This window comes from Cupressus sempervirens, chromosome 3, assembly GCF_028749045.1.
Source record: "Cupressus sempervirens isolate cs-2001-9-10 chromosome 3, ASM2874904v1, whole genome shotgun sequence".
NCBI classification, from domain to species: Eukaryota; Viridiplantae; Streptophyta; class Pinopsida; order Cupressales; family Cupressaceae; genus Cupressus; species Cupressus sempervirens.
In genome coordinates this window covers 819,668,438-819,690,485 of record NC_143120.1, presented here as the reverse complement: position 1 = coordinate 819,690,485, position 22,048 = coordinate 819,668,438, and the positions used below count along the sequence as shown (strand labels likewise).

The 22,048-nt window shown below is 34.3% G+C and overlaps 1 protein-coding gene across 1 annotated transcript; it reads right to left on the bottom strand.

The window, feature by feature from the left end:
- Nucleotides 1–19,194: 19,194 nt before the first annotated feature.
- LOC149569302 (putative pectate lyase 22) lies at nucleotides 19,195–20,804 on the bottom strand. The gene is made up of 5 exons (XM_089816886.1): nucleotides 20,629–20,804; nucleotides 19,905–20,529; nucleotides 19,693–19,796; nucleotides 19,481–19,613; nucleotides 19,195–19,380 (listed from the first exon to the last, which is right to left on the bottom strand). Exons 1-5 carry the CDS (start codon nucleotides 20,802–20,804, stop codon nucleotides 19,195–19,197), a joined length of 1,224 nt encoding a protein of 407 aa, XP_089673012.1.
- Between the last annotated feature and the right edge of the window lie 1,244 nt (nucleotides 20,805–22,048).

Below are 22,048 nucleotides of genomic sequence, written 5' to 3'. Positions count from 1 at the left end.
ACAATCTATAATTGTTGAAATTCTTTATTACAACTAAGAGGGAGGGGTAAATGAGTTATTTAAGGTCCAGATGTATAAATAAAACTTTCGATAGGTTAGTAAACCCATAAAACATTTACAATCATGAAGGCATCCATAAGATTATGCAATCAATTAAAGCTTGTAGGTTGCTATCAAATCAATTTGCATAAATGTAAACATGAAACATAACAGATTTAGCAACACATTTGACACAATAATTTACGTGGAAACTTGATTTGGAAAAAATCATTAGTAACATGCTACTCTTTTTCTCTTCTAAAGTGATGCCCTATGTAAGGCAAACCCTATTAAAGTTTACAATACACACTGTTAACTATGACCCTATTAAAGGATTTCAATCACCCTATTAGGAGTAAGCCTTGTTAGAGGACTTTAGACCATTCACTTGGAATTTCACCCAATTAAAGGATTTACAAATGACTATTAGGTCAACCTTAATCCAAAGGATTTACCCTAGATTGATATAATTATTAGAGAGTAATAGTAAGGCTTGATATGATAACAACTTACAACTCTATTTTCATATCACAAATCTATGTTTCAGTCCTCCATTTTACTTAGCTTTCACACATTTTAGCTCTGATAGCTTGTTTACCCTTCAAGAATCCATACCCTAAAACCTTCTTACTTAACATGTGAATGCAAAATCTCAATTAGGTCACTGAATGAAGCAATACCCTTGACTCCTTGTCTTTCTTAGTTTGTCAAACATGATAACCCTTTCATCTAACCAGCCATACCTATAGATAGAGAATTAATTGATCTTTTTTCATTCATTCTCTATCATCCAATTTAGGGTTAGGACATAATACGTAGGATTAAATGAATCTATCCCTCATTCCATATCATTTCTAGAAAATTATCCTTCAATCCTCTTTTAAATCACCTCAAAATAGTTTACCATGAATTATATGCCACTATTTCATCAATCTTATCTTCCACTTGGTTCACACAATCGAAGAAAATGAACTTGTTAGCTCAGATCCATTGAAGTCACAGTCTTTCTAATAATGTTGACACTTGACATTAACTTTCTTTTGATGCTTGACACATACTATATTTCTTAGCATCCTTTGTAAAATCATTCAACACGAACTAAATTTTACTAGTGTTCGGCATCAACTAAAATTTACTCGGCATCCATTCTTTTTCTCGTCATACACTAAAATAGGCTTTCACTTGACTCCATCTAATTTTTCACTTGGGTTGCACTAACTTTTCTTGACACCTACTATCCATTTTCTCAAGCTTGGCAAGAAAACTTTGTTTAACTTATTCTTCTGAACTTGCGTAGTGTAACCAACCTTTGCAACCTTAAGTAGATTATTAATGTACTATGATATCACTATCTATGTTAATTCTTGTACTCCTCTTTATATCATAGCTTAATCTTTCCTCTAGATGCTATTGTCACATCTTTTGATCAAACCCTCTTCATCAATCAAATAGGTAATAGTACTTAAATCATATTTGTAGTTTTCTTACCAAAAAAAAGTAGGTTTGACATCAATGAAAAAACAATGATTGAAACACATTTATCATACTTGTCTCAATCTATTTTCAACAATATACCTCTTTGACATTGATGGAAAACCAAATTGATCATCCAAATTGACTTGGTTAAAACAATAAGACCAACAAAATACCAAAAAAATTAATCCCTTGTATTGAAATCTCTCCCTCTATTAATAATTTTTTTCTATTCTAATCAACAAATAATCAACAATTAATTCATCTTTATGACTCCTTCTAAATTACTTCTTATATCTCACTTCTACAGTATTTAGTAGATACACTTTTCATCTTAGCAGTTAGCATTTCTCCCTCATACTGTTTGTTTGGATTTCTCCCTCTTTGTTCAATCTCTTTTATTTCTCCCTCTTTGACACAATGTCAAAGACTTCTCATCTTAATATGCAGATATAAACTTCTTCAGTTTCTCCTATGTCACCTTGCTTGTGACTGATTTGTAGTTTCAGCTCTTTGATTACTTTAGGTAGCTGCTAAAGTAAGATTGACTACATCAATTTGTAACATATGGAAATCATCTTGTTTGATGCAGGACACTCCGTTTATTACTTAGATAACCTTTGATAGGGGTATCACCCCTAGTTTACCTCTTAGATATTCATGAGCATCCATGGGTAATGCTTTTGTGAAGATACCAAAAATTTTATTTTTTTTGTTAATAAATTCCATCTTCACCTCTTTATCTTAAACTAATTCTCTCAAATGATGACACTTGATTACAACGTGTTTAGTCCTTGTGTGCATCACAAGATTTTTTGATATATTTATAGCACTTGTATTATCACAATAAAGTATCACCGGTTTAGTGATCTCTTCCTTCATATCTTTGAGTAGTTGTTTGGTCCATACAATGTTTGTACAATTTATAACAGTAACATCATATTCAACTTTGGAAATAGATTGTGAAGTGTAGTTTTTTTTCTTACTAGTCCATGTAACCAACATCATGCCTGAGAAAAATGTTCGTCCACTAGTGCTTTTTGTCATCAATGTTTCTAGCCCAATCAACATCAGTATAGGCTCTTAATTCAAATGTCTCATTTTTCTTATAGTATAGACCATATTCCTCTATTCCTTTCAGATATCTTGAATTATTCTTCGTACTGCCATCAAATGATTCTCCCTAGGATCAGTAGAGAATCTTGCAACTATCTCTATAGATAATGAAATATTAGGTCTACTATGTACTACATATTGTAATTTCCCAATCATAGACCTGTATAATGTTTAACTCACCTTAGCTGAATCATCATTCTTTGACAATTTATGTCCTATCACCATAAGTTTATTTACTAGTTTGGAATTCTGCGATCCAAAAGTTTTAAGTATCTCCTTGACATACTTTGACCGAGTGATGTATATACCATATTTCATCTAATGTACTTGCAAACCCACAAAGAATTTGATCTCTCCAAATATAGAAATCTCAAATTCTTGCTTCATTTCATTTGTAAAGGCCTTACATAAAGCATCTTGACCTCCAAATATGCTATCATCAACAAAAACTTTAGATAAAAAAATTCCTTTGTCTTTCTTTGCCTTCATGTATAGATTGTTCTTATCATCAGTCCTTTCAAATATAATTTTCACAAGATAATTATTAAGTCTCTTGTACCATTCTGAATATAAACTTATTCCGCTAATATGCCATTTAGAAATGCATATTTAACATCTATTTTCATAAACTTTGAAACCTTTTTATGCAGAATAAGTGAGCAAAGTTCTTACTCCTTCTAATCTAGCAAAAGGAGAAAATGTTTCTCCATAGTCAATTACTTCTTCTTGTGCATATCCTTTGAAAACTAATGTTTCCTTATTCCTTATGACCTCACCAATTTCATCTAGCTTACTTCTGTATACCCACTTGGTGTCAATAACAATTTTTGTCTTTTGGTCTAGGAATTAGAGTCCATGTCCTATTTTTCTCAATTTTTTAAATCTCTTCTTCTATGGATTTACTCCAGTCCAAATCTTCTAAGGCATGTTTTACTATTTTAGGCTCTTTTATGCTTAGCGAGCATGTATCATTTCTCAACATTTTTTTTTCTTATTGATCTAGCATCTTTATATTCATAGCATGTGACTTGATAGTTACTAAACTGTGTTGGTGGTTTGTAGCTTGATTTGTATCATCTTCTTTAGCAGGCATATCTTCATAAAATTATATAAATGATTTGTCTTCTTCTAGTTCTTTTATAGGTTTAGTTTTATATACTTATGTATATTCATCAAATATCACATTTACACTTTCCACAACTTTGTTACTATTAATATCTAAACAATTATAGTCTTTACTTCTTATGGAACAACCTAGGAATATACCTTCTTTACTTTTTGCATTTAGATTACTATTCTTGTAATCCTTAGAATACAGCATTTTCTTCCAAATAATTTAAAATATTTTGCATTGAGTGAGTATCTATACCATAGTTCAAAAGGTGTTGAATGAGTACCTTTCTTGACTTGTACACGATTCAAGGTATAGACAACTATACTTACAACTTCTCTCCAGTATTTCAAAGCAACATTTTTCTCCATCATGAATGCCCTAGCACAGTCTATTATAGACCTATTCCTCCTTTCATCAATTCCATTTTGTGGAGGGGTTCTAGGAGCAGATGATTGTATTTTGATATCTTTGTCATTACAGAACATCTCAAACTCATTTGATGTAAATTATTCTCCTTTGTCAGATCTCTAACATTTTAGACTTTTACATGTTTTCTTCTCAACTCTTGCTAAGTACCACTTAAATATTTGGAAAGCATCAAAAGTTTGTTTCAAAAACATAAGTGTCATCATTCTAGAATAATCATCAACAAGTAGCATAGTGCACTTATCTCCTTTGTAGCTTTCCATTTCAATTGGTCTACACAAGTTAGTATGAATAATCTCTAGTATTCTTTTAGAGGTATGAGTTTTACTCTTAAAATTTGACTTTATCATTTTGACTAACTAAGATTATTTACACATTATATTATCAGGCTTCTTCAACTTAGGAAAACCTCTAACTTTTCTGATGTTATTGATACTAAAGAAGTTATCAAAATTAACATGACATAACCTTCTGTGTCATAGCCACACATCATCATATTTTATAATTAGACAAGTAGCATCCTCTATATCAAGGTAGAATAGATTACTCCTAGTTTGATCACCCTTTCCAATCAGTTTTCCATTAGTATCATATATCTTAGCAATCTTGTTTTCAAACTCAACCTTACATCCTAAATTATTCAATTGTGACACACTCAATAGATTATAGTGAAGTCCTTTAACATAGCAAGCATTGTCACATAAAATATATATTTTTTGAGTTTGATAGAACCTTTTCCTTTTATCAAGCATGGTGCATCATTACAAACCTTAAACTATTTCCATCATAACAATTCAAGTTAATAAACTTACTTTTATTTCTAGTCATGTGATGTGAACACCCACTATCAATGATCCATCTGTCATTCTTATTCAAATAAGACACAAGTGCAGTTGCCTCATCTTTATCAGATTCATCCTTCATTGCAACATACACCACTTCATCATCATGTTCATTAGATTCATCTTTTTTTCCCTCTTCAACAATGTAGCAAGACATCTTGCCTTTATCTTTGTAATCCATGTTGTCTTCATCTATTCTAGTTTTGTACTTGTCACCACCTCTATAATTCTTCTTCACTAGACATCTAGTAGCAACATGACCAACTACATTGCAATTGGAAAAAAGATAGGTAATTTACCTTTAAACTTTCCTTTACCTCTGTGAAATCTCCTTGCCACTAGTGCTTCAAGTTTATATACATCCTCCTCATCTATATCACTATCATTGGACACATACTTTTTATTTTTCTTCTTCTTCTTATCAGGTTCCTTCAATGACAACTTAGCTTTTAAAGTAGATTCAATATTTTTAGGTTTGTAATTATCAAAGTTAGATAGCTCAAAAGTAGTGAGCCTACCTACCAGTCCTTCAAGAGATAGATTATTCCCTGGTAAACATCTCAGTTCTTGTATTGCAAAAATTTTAATAGCATATATGGCCAGTAGTGTTCTTAAAACTTTTCTTAGTACAATATCATCATTTATTATACCAATAGTTCCTCTTATTGAATTAACAACATCTTCACTTTCTTGAATTCTTATATCATCAAACTTACTTTTGAGACTTTCAACTTTGGCTCTTAGAACATTCTTGTCTCCTCCATAGATGGTGTGTAAAGCATTCCACATTTTCTTTACACCATCAATAATTTTGATATCATCAAATTTAGCATACCTTAGGGTAGAGGCAATCTCCAACATTGCCTGGTTGTGTTCTTTTTTCTTTCTCAAATCTTCAATAGTTAAGGCTCCAATAGTATCAACATGCTCAATATTAATGGTAGATCGTGCATGATCTCCAAGTCCTCCAAGGTATAGCTTCATCAAAAATTTTCATGCACGAAAGTTATCTCTGTTAAGCTTGGGTACATCTCTTTCTGACATCATGATCTTATGCTTCTAGTACCTTCAAATTAGTCCTCTTAAGCAAATGGCTCTAATTCCAATTGTTAGTATTCTTTAGAATAATTGAGAGGGGGCGGGGAGTGAATCAATTATTCAAGGTCTAGATGTATAAGTACAACTTTTCATAGCTTAGTGAACCTATAAAACATTTATCATCATGCATGCATCCATAAGATAATGCAATCACATAAAGCTTGTAGGTTACTGTCAAATCAATTTGCAAAAATATAAACATGAAACATAACAAATTCAATAATGCATCTGAAACAATGATTTACATAGAAACCCAATTTGGTAAAAACCATGAGTAATATGGTACTCTTTTTCACTCTTTTGAAGTGATGCCCTATGAAAGGCCAAACCTATTAAAGGTTACAATACACAATGTTAAATGTGACCCTATTAAAGGATTTCAATCACCTTATTATGAGTGAGACTTGTTAGAGGACTTTAGACCATTCACTTGGAATGTCACTTGGTTAAAATATTTACAAATGATTGTTATGTCAAACTTAATCCAAAGGATTTACTGTAGAATGATACAATTATTAGAGAGTAACACTAAGGTTTGATCTGATAACGACTTACAACTCCATTTCTAGATTACAGATCTCTATTTCAATCATCTATTCTTCTTGGATTTCATACATTCTAGCTCTGATAGCTTGTTCATCCTTTCAGCATTCATACCCTTAAGCCTTTTTTCTTAACATGCCAATGCAGACTCTCAATTAGGTCACTAAATGAAGCAATACCCTTGACTCCTTGTCTTTCTTAGGTTCTCATACATGACAACCCTTTCTTCTGACCATCCATCCCTATAAATAGTGAATTATGATCCTTTGTTGTTCATTCTCCATCATCAAATTTAGGGTTAGGACAGATTATGTAGGATTCAATGAATCTACCCCTTATTCAATATCACTTCTAGAAACTTCTCCTTCAATCCTCTTTGAATTTGCCTCAAAATGGTTTATCATGAAACTTGTGCCACCAGCTCATCAATATTATCTTCCACCTAGTTCATACAATCCAAGAAAAAAATACTTACTAGCTCAGATCCATCTAATTCATGATCTTTCTAATAATGTTGACACTCGGCATTAACTTGCTTCTAATGCTCGACACATTCTAAGTTTCTTGGCATCATTTATAAAATCACTCGACATCGACTAAAGTTTATTGGTGCTCGACATCAACTAAACTTTACTCTGCATCTACTATTTTTCTCAAAATACACTAAAATAGACTTTTACTCAGCTCCAACTGATTTACTACTCGGCTTGCACTGACATTTCTAAGAATCTACTATCCATTTGGTCAAGATTGGCAAAAAAACTTTGTTTAACTTGTTCTTCTGAACTTGCTTATTGTAACCAACCTTTGTAACCTTAAGTAGATTATCAATGCATTATTATATCACTATCTTAGTTGATTCTTGTACTACTTTTTATATCATAATTCAACCTTTCTTCTAGGTGCTATTATTACATCTTTTGATCAAATCCTCTTCATCAATCAAATAGGTAATAGTACTTAAATCGTATAAGCAATTTTCTTACAAGAAAAAGCACGTTTGAGTTTAGTGAGAAAACAATGATTGAAACATATTTATCATACTTGTATCAATCTATTTTCAACAATAACTATAGTGTGTAGTGGTGGAGGTCATGAGATGTAGAATTTAAATTACCAAACCTTATAATGAATAACGGTGATAGTATGAATCTTTGATTTTTGTCCCATTGTAACCTCATGATGGGTATGTGGTTCACATATTCTTAAGACAATGAAATGAAATCTAGCTAAGGTGAAACATCATGAATTAGATAGGTAAACTCTCCAAAAATAAAATTATTCCTAGCATACTGCAAAAGTTATAAGACAAACTCTAAAAAGAGTGAGACGTGATTCTATAATTAACCAAATTAATAAATATTTAGAAACTCTACATGTATGATTTTTTTTTTTTTTATATCAATAGATATATTATAGATTCATAAATAATTTTATATAATAAGAGATATTACATGAAAATATTAGACATTGATATATATATTAAGAACTAAAATGTCTACACTAGGATCCAAGAAATCCATACATTTTACACATCCTACTAAATGTATTTTAACTAAAATATTCTTGAATAATGATAAAAAAATATATATAAAGAATAATTACATACTTATCGCTTGCAAAAACTATCTGGCTCTATATTTCCAAAATTCTCACTTTTTTCCTTGGGATGCAATTACAATTGCCGTAATAAATCATCATCCTACCTAGTACAATATTCCAATCAAAAGAAGTTGTTTCCAAGATACAAATAAATGATTATATCCACCTTAATGGATGAAAAAGGTGAAGATCACACATATAGGTATAGAAAAAAATTAATAGACCATGCGTACTCAAGAAATAACACCCTTCAATAGGGTCTAAAGATTATCTTGGATGCACATACGGCAAGATAAAAAAAAATTATTGACAGGGAAAAGGTTGAATCCCACTAATGTTGGATAAGAATCGAAGGCTCCTTGTGTTAGCATAAGAAAATCTAAGAGAGTCTTATTTGAACCACAACAAGAATCGCATAAGGGATGCTTAGACTCCTATGATGATAAGGGTGCCAAAAAATAGCATTTTCTATTACAAGCTGAAAGATACAACAAAAATGTAAGTTGGGACAATTATTATGGTAGATTAAATCTAGTGTTAATATTTCATAGAGAGTGTAATTTCAATGCAATTGAAATTTGCAATCATTTTGAAAATTGGCTTTATTTATTTGGAGTTGACCTTGTTTCCATTATACATTTGGGATGTGGCTAAGCTCAAGACAAAATGTACCATTAACAAAAATTCAGAAAAAAAAAAGGAAAACACCATAGATGTTTCTAAAGTGTTTAACATTTCTTCTTCATGGTCTAAAAACTTTGTGATAACAAAAAGTTAAAAAATTGTGAAAAAATCACTTTGTTTGTATGAATATGAAAAAAAAAAAATGGTTTTACTTTTTTCTTCTTTGAGCATTTTGTCTATTGCTTAGCCAACACCATACATTTTTTCACCTCTATTTTTTAGCGAAGGACATTCTATTTTTCTCTTTTATTTTATTGTGCAACTATTTACACTAAATGACCTTAAGCATTTAACTTGTAACTTGATTTTGAGAGGCTTTCATCATTTCATTCTTAGTTTACTATCTACTTTCGAAATTCATTGAGAAATATATAATGTGATTTAGGTATAGAGGTGAAATATTTAAATAAACATAATTTTTTTGGTGGCTTAAATTTGATTGACATTTTATACAAAAATAATTATGTGTCCATTAACTTTGGTTGAAAAATGTTAACTTCATTTTTTACTTTCCTTTGCACAATGTTTGTAAAGTCTAAATTGTAGGGAGGTCTCTAATACTGGATAAAGGGAGTTCTGTTTTGCATCTTGTATGTTAAGTGTTCATTAACACTTTCTTGTTCATCATCAATTTGTTAATTTGAAAACAAATAAGACAATGTGGTGCTCATTTACATATAATCATGAATTGGAATACAGATAAACTATAGTTAACTAGTTCATTTCTTGCCTAAACCATGATTTTACCAAATAAATTTTAATCTAACTTTAGAGAACTATTTTTTCTTTAAAATAAGGGATACTAGATAACCAACACAAGTGTGGTTTATTATACTATCCCCTTATAGGTTTCATTGATCAAAATGATAAATATAAAAAATGATTTGTTTAGAAAGAACTTGGCATCTGATATATTTTACACATATAGAGTATATTGATCATCCTTTCATTTCATAGAGGGTAGCGATACAATAATGGTTTCCACTTTCCATCATGAAGAAATCAGATGGAACATGGGAATGTTGTATTTTAGAAGCTTCAAATGAAGCCCAACTTTTGAATGAAGAGCTCTACAGGCTTCATTTGAAGCCCCTAGTAGAGAGGCTTCAAATCAATCCCCCTTACCAATGTTGATAGGGGGGCTTTGAATGAGTGGACAAAAAAGTTTAAATTCACCATTTTATCTTCTTCTTTTTTTATCATTCTTACTTATATGAGTTGGTGGACTAGGGGGCTTAGAGAAAAGTTCATGACATCATAGCTTACATCAACCTCTCGATCTGCCATTTTTTTGATTTCTTTGGAGTATTTAGGTATGTATTTTTTTTTTTTTTTGTGTTTATGGATATTTAATTATTTTTAATGAATATTTTAATCAACTTTAGTAAATGTTTAGTTGTTTTCAATGAAAGTTTGGTTATTTTTTAATGTACCTTAATTAGTTTTATGTTTACATGTTGATCTTTGGAGTATTTAGGTATGTACTTTTTTTTTTTTTTGTGTTTATGAATATTTAATTATTTTTAATGAATATTTAGTCAATTTTAGTAAATGTTTAGTTTTTTTCAATGAAAGTTTGGTTTTTTTTAATGTACCTTAATTAGTTTTATGTTTACATGTTGATGTAGTTAGTTTTATGTACATAGATAAGTATTTTTTATGCTAGATAGTTTTTAACAAAATAATAGTTAAAAATATATTGAAAAAACATAGTTCAAACTGTAATTAGAAAAAAAATAGGCTTAAAAAATTAAAAACTCTAGGTCGACATAGAAAAAAATACAAATCTTGTACTAGGTGGATAGAAAGAAAAACTTAATTTAACTCACATACTCTCTTTCTTTACTTTCTTTGAGCTCCCCCCCCCCCCCCCACTCTCTCTCTCTCTCTCTCTCTCTCTCTCTCAGAGAGAGAGAGAGAGAGCGTGAGAGAGAGAGAGGTCCATCTATTTCTAATTTTATCTCCCTCTTAGGTCTCCAACCTTTTATATATCAGCATATCACTCTTCATTTATTAATCTTATTTTATGTTCGTTGCTCTATGTTTTATATATCTATATTGAACTCATCCTCTAAATACTCGAGTATATCTCCCTCCTAATTTTTAGTCTAAATATTATATATTAAAAAGATAATTATTTATAAATTTAAAATCTAGGAGAGTATTATTGTTTTCCATGTTTCAAGATGTAAACTTAGAAAATCAATAAATTCTTTTGACATGAAACATGTAGTGTTAACTAATTGTTTACTAAAATTATATTTGAAATATTAAAAAATATAATATTATAGGTTGTATATGAAATGGTGTGCTATAAATTCAAAATACAAAAATAACATTTTTTTTGTTCCAATTTAGACCCTTAATATAGATCATTTTAAAAAAAATGATAGTACTTTGAAAGTAGATTTGAAGAACTATAATAGTTTCTATTGCCATGTCTTGAGTAATTTTATCATTAATTATATTTAATTTCTTATCTAAACTCATTCATTGTTATTTATTCAAAATGAAAAGAGCTCACCTAAGATCCCTCTCTTGTTCAATATTTACATGCTCTAATGATACCCTTGGACATCTAGGTTGCATTCACATACATACATTCATGATTCCTATATTCCATGTCCTTTTGTCTGGATCGTCATGCTATAAAATTCAAGACCAAATTCACATTGCTTATATGTAACTCTAAAATTGAATTCTGACACATAAACACACAAACTCCTGCCTTTTTTTGTTACCATTGGTAGGTTACTTTGCAATGTCTATGCAATGATCCATCTAATTGTGGCATTTTAAGAGATTGAGGTTTAAATTAATTCACTTCAAAGCAATTGTTGACCAATAATTTATATTTGTAATGAACATTAGAATATTTTGATTTGACACATTAAATAGAATTAAAGTATTGCATTACAATCAATACCCACATATCTTTATGGCGAGTAGACACCTATTTTTCTTTTTAAAAGAGTTCACACTAGAGAATGTGGACCTTACATTTAGTTGTCTTTCTAGAGTATTTCTAAAAACTTGGAGTCTTTGACAATCAATAATATGTAATTTAACAAATAAAAGGAAAAAGGGTTTACAATATGATAAATAAGATGTAGGATTATATATTAGAAATATATACTATTAAACTGTTATAAATCAACCTAAAACCATTTTTTAAAAATTGGATAAAAAACATATTAAACGGTAGTACATAAATGAAATATTTACACTTTATCAAGATTATCTCAATCAATACTTTAAGAACAATATCATTTTTTGTTTGTACCTTTTATTCTGTCATGTCCCCAATTTTTTGGTGACAGTTCAATTTAATTAATTTAATTAATGGTTGTCCAAGGACGACTAATTAGTTATTTTAATTAAATAAATAAATATTAAAAGATGACCTTGTATTTAATAAAGTGACTTGGAAAATATTTAATAAAGTCACTTATGAGATAAGATCAAATTGTTCTAGAAGTCTCTGGAGAAGGTGGAGACAAAAGGATAAATAGGCACCCCGGGGCTCCATTCGAATCATGCAGTTGATTATCTCTCTTTCATCTTCAGATTGTGATTCAATCACGGGTGCTTTGTGGAACCTAGGGTTTCTACAATTGTCACAGTTGGCCATTGAGAATGATAACTCTCAATTGGTACGCGATTTTGAGGGTGTGAAATATCATCCGAATTATTGCAGATTGGAGGTGACACTGCAGTCATTTCATCGGGACGGAATCTGTGGCCAAGGGCCAACGTGGAAGGAATATTGTGTGAATTATTTGTAGAATAGAGATAGCTGCAATATAGGACCGCCTTTGTTCATTGCCAACCAAGATTTTAATGGCTTCAGATTATTAAGGACTTTCGATTTCCATCAACAACACTGTAGAGGACGGAGATCTGTGGCTAATGCCAAATCTTGTGATTCATTTACACCAAATCTTGTGATTCATTTACATTAGAAGAAGCAGCTAATTACGGCGGATTTGGAGAAATTTGGAGAGGAGTAGGGAACACGTTTGTAAGCATAAATTCCCATACTTGGTCGGATTTGCGAGTGAGTTGATATTTGGTTATATCTACACCCCGACGGCTCGATCCATAGCCGGATTGGCATTTCAGTGTAAAACAATATAGTTTTCAAAGACCCAGAGCGAGCAGACAGTAAGTGGAAGGAACAGATCGCGGGCAGATAGAGGAGATCCCAAGCCGACTTACCACTCTTTCCATTAGCGATAGACAACGATTATTAACATGCGAAAAAGTGCGATTCTCTGAACAAGATTAAGTACCTACGAAAGCATTTCGTGAAGGTATGATAATAACTCGCAGGTCTAAGCTTCACCAGTAGACGAATTTGATAGAGTTTCCAAGCAGCAGAACGCTATAATTGGAGTTGCAATTTGGCGCTTCAGAGGATTTGCAGCCCTGAGATGGATCCGACTAGTTCACAGTCTGGAAACCCGCAGGGCAAGAACACCGATAACCCTAAGAATTACTAAACTCTAGGCAGATCCCGACCGTGCCGCAAACCGTCGGCAAGAGGCATTGATCTTCCACCTTTCGGGTCATGTTGGAGATGCAAACTTCATGAACGGATAAGGACGAACCAGTCCGGACCAGTTTTAGGGGAAAGTTCTTTTCGTCAACAGCACCTCATATAAGGTTCGGATTAATATTTCTTTGGTTATCAAGGGTAACAAATAATTCATTTATCATTTTGCAATTCAACTAGAGTTGTACCCAAAATGTTATTCTTTCAAACAGGATTATTATTGGGAATAAGAAGTACTGGTTATGTTGTGATAGGACCTAATTCTGGATATTAATAGTATCAATCCTGATCTATTAAATCTATTATAGCTAGTTTAGCTGGTAATGGTTACTATTTGTGAAATTTAGTATTCTTTCATTAAGGGTCATCTCAGTGGTATCAGAGCCTGTTTGACAACTATTTGACGAATTGCCACAGTACAATGTTGGGATTTAGTGACCTTTATAGCTAGGGTCATTTCAGTGGTATCAGAGCGGTTTTCTTGCCATCCTGTGGGGTGAGAACCGAATTACATGAGTGATCAGCACTCTACTTCAACCAAGATGGACAGGTACAACACCAAGTCTCCAAGAACACAACCTCGGACAAGTAATAGACGCAGTATTCAGAGTCGAAATTGTGGAAAGGAGGACTATTCAGGTATTCAGGATGAGCTCAGAAAGATCAAACATAACATGTCTGAACTGTTGGTTAAACACCACCATATGCTTGACAGGCTGTCCGTCCCAGCTAAGGTAAATAAATCAACTGGATTTCATTTTGGCACATATTCTCACAAAGCGTTGACTGATACAAAGAGAGATGTTACGAGGAACCTTAATGAGGAGTTCGAGAAACAGGTGTGCAATCAGCTAGAGGTTTCAGTTCAGCCTCAGGAAGAAGTGATGAAGGACATTACGCTAATGGATAGTAACTATCAACTTGACACTCAAGTTGAGACAGTTGAATACAAGTTTCCCGAAGGTGATGTCTCATGTACTCAAGGTAGTTTGGTTCTGACAAGCAATGATTACAGCGAAGTGAGTTCAGATGATGATGAAGATGTCATTGTGCATGATGATGAGATACCTGGTGAAAATGAGCAGACATCGAGCATTTATGATTTTGCTGAGAGAGAATACCAGGCTCAGTTAGATGCTTCGTCACATGAGGATGAGAATGGCAGTACTTCACATGATTTGTCCAGCCAGCTGAAGGTAAGCAAAGATAGTATTGTGGCTTCTTTATCTCATCATGACAGGATGCGGGAGATGTTAGAAGAGCACATCCAGATGATTCAGTTACAAGGAAGACATAAGGGAGTTCAAGCAAAATCTTCTTGTTGTGACTTACATGCAATTGGTGAAGGAATGGGAACGACGAAGTTGAGCTATTTGCATCTTCTATCAGACCGTGATCATCTTCTAAGCCTTACCAAAGATTATTCAGATGCCTTGAGGAGGAAGGAGGAGGAAGTTGTCAAGCTTACTTGCGAGCTTGAGGACACTCGAGCAACTTTAGCATTACAGGACTGGGAGAGACATGGGAATGAGCACGACATGGAGCTAAGCTTAAGTTCATCTTGCACACAATTTTTGACGGAAGAGGGATCATATGAGGTTGCTGATAATGCTACAAGTTCATCTTGCATTCACATCCAGGATACAAGGACAATGGCAGACAGGTATGTGAAGTTAGTTGGTATTGGTCACATTACTTAGGTAAGGAGTTTGCTTGAGTTACCAGTTGTTCCTTGTTTACGAATATGGACTCAAGAATGTTTCAACAGCGTTTGGGATTCAATTGACTGGAGAGCACTCAATAGTATAAATGTTTGTTTGAGTACTATCATGGATTTGATTAGCAAAATATACGGTGTTATCTTTCCTTGTGCCAGCAGAACATCCGATGTTGGTATTAGTTTTTATGCACCGTTGTTGGGTTTTGTTCATATTTCCAGTCGACCATCCTTGTTGAAAGGTGTTGAAGGTTTTTCATATTTGGAAGCATGTACAGATGAGTCCCAGGATCGTTTTGACCTTGATGACATCCAGGAGGATGAAGTGGATAGTTTTGAAGATTCAGCTTCCTTGACAGATTCTTTAGGTATAGAAGAGCTTGACAGCAGTACTACAATTTTTGACAATGTGGATATTGATATGGACCTTGGAGATGATTCACGAGATATGGATGTTAATATTGAGGATACTCCTTTAAGAGCTCCAGAAGAAGATTGTTGGAGACAGTTCAGTCAGAGCCATCGTGTGACTAGCCAGTTGAAAGTTAGTGAGCGAGACATTGCTATCACTTGTGAGCATTTTGATACTGCTCGTCAGTTGTTGGCTGTTACTGGTTGGGGTTCTTCTATGACAGATGAGTCCAGCGGTGGTTATTTTTCTTTGGCAAAGATTCATGCCTTGCGTGAAGCTGTTCAAATTTTGAAGCAAGATTATTTACGATTGGTAGCCGACCGTGATCACTTGGTTGAGTGGGGAAGTACAGCCTATAAGGCACTCTTGGATCATGAAGAGGAGGTGAGTGAGCTTTCCCAAGAGCTCATAGCGACTACTGAGGCATTAGAGGACACACAACGAGATCTACAGAAGTTGCAGCTTCAGTTGAAGGAGGTGACCGTGGAGTTGGAGCATTTGCGGTCAAAACCAGCCCCAAACCCAATTCATTTGACTACTGAGGTGGATGATGGTAAGTACACTTCCACAGTTACTACTAAGGAGCATATTGTTAAGGCCGACACATATATTCAAGATTTGGTAGTAGCTAGTTCTAATGAATTTGGGATACCGGTAGAGTCAAGTTTCCAGATTGATTCTTCTTAGTTAGTTGATAGTGTGGTACAGTGGGGTATGCCACCTTCACAGGAGGATCAGTTGTGGTGTGTAGGGAAGTATATTGATGCTTCCTCATATAATTTTTACTGCACTAAACCGTTCATGGAGTATTTGCTGGATAGTGCATGTGTTCATTTGGACACGCATAAGGTGACAGAAGGTGTTCTCATCCAAGATACTAGTGTTATTTGCAGATTGGTTGAGAAGATTATAGGGGTCCTTTCTACTATGCTACCTCACGGGGGTCTCGAGGAGGGGTTTGTTGAGCAGAATGCACAGGAACCTATCCGACCTACAGGCACTCGGAGTCAGAGATTGGAGCCATATGTTGATTACCAGTTCAGTGATGATGAGCTAGCAGCAGAGTTTGGAGGTTCTTACCGGCATTATACGGTAGGGTACGCTCATCACTTTTCTTTTGACACAGAAATAGAAGATTTTATTTCACGCAGATGTAGATTGGCTCCAGTTTCTTATCATCCATTAGGGGATAGATTGGCACCATCTTTTGAAAATAAAACTGGTAGTAGCAAGTTACTCGGCCTGCAGCATCGACACACCTGGAGCAATTTTTCAGAGATTGGATTTGATGGCAGTAATTCAGGTACCTATGGCTGTTGTCATATCTACAGTGCAGTTGGGTGCAGGTGTCATGTTGACAGGGGTTTGAGTTTTGATAGAGTTGATGTTTCAGTTGGCTTGAGTTCCGCAGCATGGTTTCTTCTACTGACATCTACAGTTGGTTTTCAGATGATCTCATCAGAAGTGTCACTTGTTTGGATGTTGAGTACAGTTTCTCAGTTACTGGTATTGATGATTTCTCCACGGGAGTATGATGAGGATTGGGATGATACACAGATTTACATTTGGGACCCAGGCATACTGATTGGTTCATGGTTCAGCCATTGCTTGGGGACAAGCAATTTCAAGAAGGGCGGACTGTCATGTCCCCAATTTTTTGGTGACAGTTCAATTTAATTAATTTAATTAATGGTTGTCCAAGGACGACTAATTAGTTATTTTAATTAAATAAATAAATATTAAAAGATGACCTTGTATTTAATAAAGTGACTTGGAAAATATTTAATAAAGTCACTTATGAGATAAGATCAAATTGTTCTAGAAGTCTCTGGAGAAGGTGGAGAGAAAAGGATAAATAGGCACCCCGGGGCTCCATTCGAATCATGCAGTTGATTATCTCTCTTTCATCTTCAGATTGTGATTCAATCACGGGTGCTTTGTGGAACCTAGGGTTTCTACAATTGTCATAGTTGGCCATTGAGAACGATAACTCTCAATTGGTACGCGATTTTGAGGGTGTGAAATATCATCCGAATTATTGCAGATTGGAGGTGACACTGCAGTCATTTCATCGGGATGGAATCTGTGGCCAAGGGCCAACGTGGAAGGAATATTGTGTGAATTATTTGTAGAATAGAGATAGCTGCAATATAGGACCGCCTTTGTTCGTTGCCAACCAAGATTTTAATGGCTTCAGATTATTAAGGACTTTCGATTTCCATCAACAACACTGTAGAGGACGGAGATCTGTGGCTAATGCCAAATCTTGTGATTCATTTACACCAAATCTTGTGATTCATTTACATTAGAAGAAGCAGCTAATTACGGCGGATTTGGAGAAATTTGGGAGGAGTAGGGAACACGTTTGTAAGCATAAATTCCCATACTTGGTCGGATTTGCGAGTGAGTTGATATTTGGTTATATCTGCACCCCGACGGCTCGATCCATAGCCAGATTGGCATTTCAGTGTAAAACAATATAGTTTTCAAAGACCCAGAGCAAGCAGACAGTAAGTGGAAGGAACAGATCGCGGGCAGATAGAGGAGATCCCAAGCCGACTTACCACTCTTTCCATTAGCGATAGACAACGATTATTAACATGTGAAAAAGTGCGATTCTCTGAACAAGATTAAGTACCTATGAAAGCATTTCGTGAAGGTATGATAATAACTCGCAGGTCTGAGCTTCACCAGTAGACGAATTCGATAGAGTTTCCAAGCAGCAGAACGTTGTAATTGGAGTTGCAATTTGGCGCTTCAGAGGATTTGCAGCCCTGAGATGGATCCGACTGGTTCACAGTCTGGAAACCCGCAGGGCAAGAACACCGATAACCCTAAGAATTACTAAACTCTAGGCAGATCCCGACCGTGCCGCAAACCGCCGGCAAGAGGCATTGATCTTCCACCTTTCGGGTCATGTTGGAGATGCAAACTTCATGAACGGATAAGGACGAACCAGTCCGGACCAGTTTTAGGGGAAAGTTCTTTTCGTCAACAGCACCTCATATAAGGTTCGGATTAATATTTCTTTGGTTATCAAGGGTAACAAATAATTCATTTATCATTTTGCAATTCAACTAGAGTTGTACCCGAAATGTTATTCTTTCAAACAGGATTATTATTGGGAATAAGAAGTACTGGTTATGTTGTGATAGGACCTAATTCTGGATATTAATAGTATCAATCCTGATCTATTAAATCTGTTATAGCTAGTTGAGCTGGTAATGGTTACTATTTGTGAAATTTAGTATTCTTTCATTAAGGGTCATCTCAGTGGTATCAGAGCCTGTTTGCCAACTATTTGACGAATTGCCACAGTACAATGTTGGGATTTAGTGACCTTTATAGCTAGGGTCATTTCATATTCACGCATGATTTCACTATTCTCAGCTTTCCATTTTTTTCAATGTAAATGAATTTCTGCAACATGAATTGAATTTATTGATATATTTGAAATTTGGGAGGTGTATTATTCAGACATTTCTCTGAAGTGATGAGAGAATCTCGACGTCAAAAGAGAGCAAAATAAGTGAGAAGCTTTAATTGAGTCATGTGGTGATGATGGTTGGGAAGCTAGAGAGTTAGAACACCCGCATTAGCAGTGATGGAAGGCACATAGGACGAAGGCCTTGCCTCTATGCTCGAAGCTTTGGCATAGTTTGACATCCCCGTGGCTCCCGATTCTTTGAAGAATGCCCCATTTAACATCATATCTCCCTCTGATTTCCAATTCCCCGTTGAATCTTCCCGGTGTGTCACCTGCACATTTATATACTTATATTAGTCTATTTCTACGTCTGAATACCTGCATTAGATTATAACTAGTCACACGAACACGTAATCTTTCTAGTCTAATTACCTCCTTGTGGGAGTCGGAAGCAAGGAATCTGTTCCCCTGGCTGTAGATTGTGGGATTTGCACTTCCACCAATTGCGTACATCTCCCACTTTGTGTAATCATTGTTCACCACATGAAAATACCCATGTCGGCATCTGCATCACAATATGAATACCACACTCAGATGGATAAAAAGCCCCTCATCTAGTTTAACGAAGATCATTTTGTTCAAACCTGGGCATGCGCTGAACAAGCCCTTCTCCAAAGTGGTTGAATGCAACTGTCACTTGCATTTTGACGTCTTGGGTATACTCGTCGCTGTTTCCTAGGAGAATCGCCTGGGAAAGAAACCAATTACTTTGAGATAGACACAGCTTAATATATAGTATGTACATGTGTTACAAGTGTCAAAGAAATTAAAGAGAATGATCTATTTGCAGCAGCACCTTGTCATGTTGAGTGAACAGGTTGTTTGAAATGGTGATAGCAGTGGACCCCATGACTGCATCGATCAGCCCATCTGCGCAGCTTGACAACGAACAGTGATCCACCCAGATTGATCTTGACGAAAAGATGTTAATCCCATCTCCATCAGCCATAGTTCTAAACCCATAATGTGTGGGTGAGCTCCTCACATTTGCATTTCCCGTAGGTTTGCAGTTGTGGATATGGATTCCATGAATGATGATGTTATTCACATTCTGTATTGTAATGCAAGCTCCATTGGCAATATGGACTTTGGCTCCTCTACCGTCAATAGTCTTGTAGCTGTTCATGATCAGCTCCTGCTTCAGCTGAATATTCATATCTCTCTCGAAAATGATCCAGAGAGGCTCCGTCTGGATGACAGCATGGCGCAGAGTGCCCGGTCGAGGATTGATTGGGTCGTCATTATCGGGATCAGTAACTCTGTAAATCTTGCCATTCTTACCTCCAATGGCGTTTTTGCCAAATCCGATGGCACACTCAGCAAGCCTCTTTCTGTTCTTAGCCCACTCAGAATCGCAACGCCAACAGTCGTCAATGGGGTTCCCCGCTCCGCACGACCCCACCTTTGATCCATTCAAACTCCTGCTTATATTGAAGTTAAATCATTTAGATGCTCTGCACCAATATATATATATGGTAGCTATATTAAAAGGAAATAAAAAAATTCTAAAACATGCTAACCTTTCTAACATTTGAACTACGTGCTCTTGCTTCTCCATACCATTTCCAGACTCATGCGTCACATTAATTAGTACATGAGAATTCTCGACTGATCTCGCCACTACTATTTTGGACTCCAAGGAAAATAAATACATTATTAACACGAGGGAGAGCTGTAAAGCTCGAGTAGCGGCCATCTTGATCTTTATCGGTGAGAAATTAACTCCCGATGGTTAGATCGCATGCTATGACTTTGAGCTCTCTTATATAGATATTAGATAGCCAGTCCTCTCTAAATTTAGGAGATATAGGTTTTCAATTTGACCTAGTTTGTGTCCATACAACTACACCATAAAACAAAAGATTGAAGTATCAAAATATGGATGCAAATGAAGATATAAACCAATCTAAATGATAATAATGCAAAGCAATGCAATAAAAAAAATCTAATCGATGAAATCAAATATGACTATAAGATAATATGAAAATGTAAGGATGAAACCTGGTGATTGAAGCCATGGATGCAAGAGAGACTAAGACAAGAAGAGGGAAGTTGCAATGAAGCTCTAATGTCCAAACCGTAAGGCTGAAACCTCTTATCACTCTCTAAACCTGTAGCAGAATAATACTATAGCAACAAACCTCTCTCTCTCTCTCTCTATATATATATATCTTTCTTTATGTTGTTCTTCCTATATGAAAATGAAAAGGAGAGAGCTCCTTATAAAGGAAAATGTGGAAGTGGCAACTTTTCACAACCAATATGGGAAAATAGTTTTTGATCCATGTGAGATAAAATCCCACCAATTAGAAAAGAGGAGTGTTTGAAAAGAAAGTGTAAAGAGGAATCTAATTTAGAGATATGTGCATTTAAGTGTAGAGAAAAATAATATTTATTTATTTTCATTTAATTTATTTCCTTTTTCAAGTGGTATTTCATTTAATTAAAGGGAGCAAGTTCTTTTAATTAAATAGGAAATGTGAGATTTTATTTAATTAAAAGGGAGCAAGTTCTTTTAATTATAAAAAAATATTTAATTAAATTAAAAGAGAGGCTTTTCTCTTAATTAATTAAATGTGGATTAATTACTTAATTAAAAGAGAAGTTTTTTTAATTAAATAAGACTTAGGATAAAATGATTAAACGTCTAAGAAATATTGAAATAATTAAATTAATTACAATTTGATCAAAGAAATTGATTTGAATTGATTTAATAAAATATTGCAATGCATTGATTCAGGAAATTTCATAAATTAAATAATGAGAGCTCATAGTCTAGGTGACCATTTTAGGGTGCATACATCTTATATAGATATTAGATAGCCAACTCTCTCTAAATTTAGGTGATATACCATTCATGTGTGAATATTAAGGTGATGGGATCTAGCTAGGATTATCATTTAGTAGTTGATTTGCACCACTGATTATTGTAGCCATGTG